This window comes from Pinus tabuliformis, chromosome 9 (assembly GCF_031772625.1).
Source record: "Pinus tabuliformis cultivar Carrire ecotype Pingquan chromosome 9, CPIR1, whole genome shotgun sequence".
Taxonomy (NCBI): domain Eukaryota; kingdom Viridiplantae; phylum Streptophyta; class Pinopsida; order Pinales; family Pinaceae; genus Pinus; species Pinus tabuliformis.
In genome coordinates, this window is record NC_142307.1 from 635,001,354 (window position 1) to 635,007,353 (window position 6,000).

General features: G+C 33.1%; 1 protein-coding gene across 4 annotated transcripts in view; it reads left to right on the forward strand.

The window, feature by feature from the left end:
* LOC149150231 (pectin acetylesterase 3-like) overlaps positions 1-5,725 on the forward strand; it is a 277,487-nt gene extending 271,762 nt beyond the window's left edge. For all 4 annotated transcript variants that reach the window (XM_089445799.1, XM_089445798.1, XM_089445796.1 and 1 more), the window contains one exon: positions 5,223-5,725. In XM_089445799.1, coding sequence (XP_089301925.1) covers positions 5,223-5,257 — 35 coding nt within the window. In that variant the 3' untranslated portion in view covers positions 5,258-5,725. The remainder of the gene's footprint in view (positions 1-5,222) is intronic.
* Positions 5,726-6,000: the final 275 nt, after the last annotated feature.

Below are 6,000 nucleotides of genomic sequence, written 5' to 3' on the forward strand. Positions count from 1 at the left end.
CAACTAAAAGAAACAAGAACAAACACACCACATGACACCATTATTTTTGGACCAGTGTCCCCAGAAAAACCCAATGCGGGAAAACCGGTGCAACTATCTGAGGGCTTTCTTATTAAGCAATATTGGAGTACAATCTGGTGTCGAAACTGGCCTACCCAACAGAGAATTTCCTTAGCATCTATACCTCACAGTTTGAGAGAAATCTCCTAGCTGAAGCCTCGGAAAATCCTTCCGGCAACTCTTCGGCACAAAACTGCTCTGCAACCCCAACATCTGCCCAATCTGGACTGCGTTAGCTCCTATTTGTCTCATGCTGGCCTTGCGTCAGCCTTTCTTGGCCTGCGTCAGCCCCAGGAGGCCCTGTGTCAGCTTTCTGGGCCTTTGCGTCAAACACGCTAGCCTCTCTGGTGCTCTGCGTGGCACTTGGCTACCTCTGCGTGGCCCTGCGTGAGCCCTTGCTAGCTCTGCGTCACTGTCCTTGGCTGCTACGTTGCTCTGCCGGCACAATCTCTGCCTTCTTTATTTCTCTATACTCAATGGCCCTCAGCTGCTCTCCCAATCATTGATTCTATCTCTCTTAGCAAATCCCGCTCTAGAGAATAGAATCACTGATCACTCTGGTGTATTCTCCAAGTGACCCTCAAGCCTCCTCTTATACTTTTCCTGTTGACATCTCAATGACCAAGATTAAGTCCCTAATCAACGGCTAAGATTAGATTTGGCTTGATCCATGTCTTCTGGACCACTCTAACATAGAATAATATTAATACACATTAATATTTTATTTTCCCTAAGTTTAGACTTAGGGACTCCATTAAAAATATTAATTATTTTAATATCTCTCGATCTGTTTAGAATCTGCCCAAACACTTTATGATATTGGAGATCTCATGTGCCCCAACCTCTCCACCAGATTTCGTGGCTAGAGCACATCCGATGCTACCCCAAATCAACAGTTCAGTGGACAAGAAAAGTACCTCCAGGTACTACTTCAATGTTGGATCAGGGATGATCTCTTGGTGCAGTAGGAAGCAGAAGTCACTAGCACTGAGCTAAACAGAAGTAGAATATATGGCGGCCAACACAGTTACATACAAAGCCATTGATGATACAAATTCAATCATGCAACTAATACTACATCAATGATGATCAAATGGAAAACACCCAAGAAATTAGAACAAGAAGATTGATATGCTAAGTGAAATCAGAGAGCTAGTGTGACCACTACATTTTCTCATAAAAAACATGAGATTTTCCCTTGTGTTTGCTAAATAACCAACAAGGCTACATTAAAAATCCTGCAAGAATAGGTTGGAACATCTGTAACTATATGGTGGAAAAACTGTAAACTCTTGATAGAATACAAAATCAATATCACACCAAGTCTGATATGTACCGCTATTGTCATTATTAGATTATTTAAATACATGTTTACTAAGTCCTTTGATTCTAGATTGATCCATGCATATGAGGATTTCTCTCCACATTCCTGATGGACAAGTTTTTTTTTTCTATCATTCATTATCCTGTCAATGACAGAAATTGAAACAAGCATATGCATAGCCTACTCTATTATTATTGAAGTCATTCGTATGGAGATTGGAGAGTTTAGTTTCAAGTCAGTTGACCTAAGTAGTACTCACCATTCTAGATAGTTTTGAGGTTTTCTCAGATTTCCTTCGCACCTTTGTTATCCTCAGTATGATGAATAAGATTACAATCAAAATAAAGAGTGATCAATCCAAGAGTTTCAGCCTTCTTCAAACATACATCGTCATAATTTTTATCATCTGCAACAAGAAGCAACCTTACCAAGTACATCCATTGACCTTTACTTTCAAGTGGGGGAGTCATTTGATCCACCTAAGAAAGAATGATACTTGTCTCTTTTTAGATGGGGAAACATTCATTTTGAATCTTACACTCAATAACAATGGGATGAATGCTCCTTATGGAATAAAGACTTTGAAATTCACCTTTATAGATTCAAATGTTAAAAACCATACGTAACCATATGAATGAAGGTTTTGGCTTGAAAAAAGCGTGGAAAGAGCCAAAGAACAATGTAGAAGAAAGGTAGAGCCATATATTAGGGTATATATCTCTAGAACCCCTAGAGAAACCTTATAGAGGTGATCTAAGAAAAAACTAGTTACAAATTAACAAAGATGCCACTAGCCAATAGCTTTCCGATCGGCCAAAAGGATTGAGAGAGGAAGTTTCACAACTGCTACGATGCTATGTTGATATTTATAAGAGTCAATGGAAGAATTCATGGAGCCAGATCTCACCTACATTATGAAATATCCCCCGACAACTGCTCTGCACAAAGAGTGCAAAAACCAATAGCACAAGAGCTGAAAAAGAAAATACACAAATGTGCTTGTTGTCGCGCAAAGTGTCTAGGCACCATGACAATGGTCAGAGTAAGAGCTGTCATTCTTAAATCCTTACTCACTCCGTTTAGACTCTCTCCTAGACAAGTCAAGGGGGGTAGTCCCTAGGTAAATGGATGAGGATAGCCTGCGAAAAATAGACTCTAGGAGATTTTAATGACGGACAACTTGATGAATCTAAATGAATCTCGATTAAATCAAATGAATAGATTAAACGCCAACGTGAACAAAACATGACCACAAGATAGAAACGATTATAGACCAGTGCCTTTAATTTGAATTAACCATCAACTAAATAAAACAAGTTATCCAGAACAATCTTCAATATGTGACGAATAATGACAATCATAAATAATCACTATAAACGTCCAACACACTAACATGCAAAAGATTCCAGATTTAAAACGATTTTTATTAACTGCCTAGATCTAGATTCAATTAACTTTAGTCAACAATCAAATGTGATTTAAACGTTTGTCACACTTGACCATAGGAAAATATGCATTTAATAAAACTAAGGAACTTCAAATTTAAATCTTAATTATCCTTAGTCAATAACTAAAGAAGGAAAACAAATTAACAGGTTAAAAAATCGAAATTTCTTAATGGGCCATAGGCCACATTAAAAATTTGACTATTTAAGCGAAAACCCCTTAATTTGTTTAATTTCTTGGTCACATGATCTTTTAATGTTTTAATTTTATTTTATTTTTTTAAGATTTTTAAATTTTTTTAGGAATTTTAAAGGTTTTTTTTTTTTTTAAATAAGAAAAAAAATGTCAAAAAGCTAACTTTTTGAAAGATTTCTTAAATTTTTTAATTTTTTATGATTTTGAAAATTTTAAATTTTATAAGATTTTTAAATGTAAAAGTTTTTAAATTTATATATATATATATATTTTAACTTTTTAGATTTTTAAGTTATAGAATTTTTTAATTTTTTTTTAATCTAAAAACAAAAAATTAAAGATTTCTTAAAAAACTAAAAAATCATAAAAATAAAAAAATTCTAAAAGAAGGGGCTTCACATTAATTTTATTTTAAGCATCCTAAATTTTTATGAAAGTAAATTTTTTAGCGTTAAAATATTTTAAATTTTTTATATGGCCTCTCGTCCATTAAAAAATTATTTAATCTTTTGATTTACTTTGGTCATATTAAGAGAAAATCTTGATTTATCATTTACTGCACATTAAGTCTGGCTTAGCATATTGAGAAAAAGATTTCCTAAAGGACTAACTAAATTTGTCAATTTATTTTAATTCTTTCTTGGGATCTTTTGTGCCAGGGATAAAATCTAAAAGTGAACTTTTGTGGTATTGGTATTTGTCATTTTTTATAGTTAAATGTGCTTGAATTTTTACATCTAAAGATTAACTATTGGAAAGTGGTGAATTTATTAGATTTGGATCACTAAGCATAATCATTTAAATTCTAGGATCTAAACTGGTTAGCATTTAAATTTCGTGGTTGTTTAAAGTATTTGTATCTCTTGAAATTTAATTGCTAAGACATTGCGCATCTAGTGAAATTGATTGTCATTGCTTGAATTATTTAATGCTCCTTACATGTTAGTTATTTTTCAAATATTTTCAAGCGATTCTTAAAGAATTTTATCGTAGAATTATAAATAGATTTCATATCTCTGTTTTTTAAGCAGTAGTTGCTAATCAATTACTTGGTTTACATTTTCCTAGCAAGATTGTTGACTCCATAAGGCACTGGTATTAATCATTTAAAATCTAATCAAATTCTAAGTCTTGTTAAATCTTAATCAAGTACTTTATCACCTCGTTGTGTCTCCCGAACTGGTCAGTTCTCAACTAGCTCTTCTTTATTCCATTTTTTCATAGGGTCTACCCCCTTAGCCTACTATAGGGAGATAGCTTAAACGGAGAAATTGGGGATCAGGGTGATAGCCCCCGATCTGAGTGTTGTCATGGTGCTTAGACACTATGTGCGACAACAGTGCTAAAGATGACAATCACGAAAGAAAAATCCAAAATTAGTTGGCGATCTGCTTATAACACTCGGTATTTCTGATTAAAAAAATCACAAAATGAGATTCCACCCATGAAAACTTGTATTAAGTTTTGAGTTTATACAACTCAAGTGAGCCATGTGAGGCATCCTTTCCAGAGGGGTTTATAGTTCCACATACTTTGAGAGACTTATTGGACCTACGTATCAAATTTGATTAAGTTTTCATTAACGATAAGCTTAGCATACAATAATGAAATAAAATATGAACTTTAGCCATATTACACGGTATGTAATGATACATATAAATGGGTTATGACCACGTGTAAAAATTATAGGAATAATTACAGCACCTATGTTAACAAAATAAGACATAAAACGGGGAACAAAAAAGACTATTCGTTACTTTTCGTGGCTAGTAAACTCTACTCATTGTTAATGAATTAGTTTGAATGACTCATGCAGTCATGGGTCCTATTAATGTCCAGAATTTGGCACACACACAAGCTTCCATTGTCAAAAAATGATGTGTTAATTTTCATTTGTCATGGAACTAGATTATTGTGTTCTTTGGAATATTCAATTTGAAAGGAAAGATAACAGCTTTCAAGAGGAATATAGCTTCTCTAGCTGATATGCCATGGTGACTTTTTTGTACATTTCCCCAGGATATTTACAATTGCATTTTGCACTATATTTAAACTAAATCACCAACATTGAATGAATGAAAATAGTGAAGGATCATGACAAGAGTGACATTGTATTTCCCCTTATATTATCTGTGTAATGTTTATGACAGATCAGCACTATTTGTTATGCTAATTACAGTTCTTGTTTGCATTAAAGACCATTGCACAGGCTGTGGGAGATTGGTACTTTGAGCGAAGTAAAGTGAAGGAAGTTGATTGTCCATACCCTTGTGACAAAACTTGCCCCAACCCTATGTTTTGATGGCTATAATAACGTTCAAAATCATCACGCTCCCAAGAAAATCTATGAGCAGATATCTTTGAGCTCTTATTATTTCCTGCAAAAGGAAGTTTTACTTGAATATTATTATTTACAGCCCATGTTCAATATTTTGAAAGTAATTTCATCAGATCAATAAATTATATTCTTTTGATAAATTTCATGTTAATAATGTTTCTGTAAACATTTTTTTGCCCAGATAGTATGAATTGGAAAACAGAGATGTTACTATGATTATCTTCGAATTCCTAGAATTTGTCACATTTTCCACGCATTATATACATTTAAGACAATTAAATATCAGAAAATCTTTGAAGTGTCCTCAAATGAGACAAATTGGGGTTTTAAATTCGTGGATGAAGAAAATCTTATTACCTATAGCGGTCACCTTGTTTTACTTCTTAGAATAGCAAATATGTTAGTGTAGTCAACTTTATGTGTTAGATATGCATGCTCTTTATTTTTATATAAAGAAAACTTTGCTGCTGTCAAATGTTTCTGTCTCAGTTGGTTTATTTATCTTATATGTTAGGTTTTATAATATGTATCTTAAATTTTAAGTTGTATAAGTTTTATAAATAGATAGAGGTTTCATTTATTATCATAAATTTCTAGTATATGTAAAATATTATAATGAGTATATCTTAAATATTTT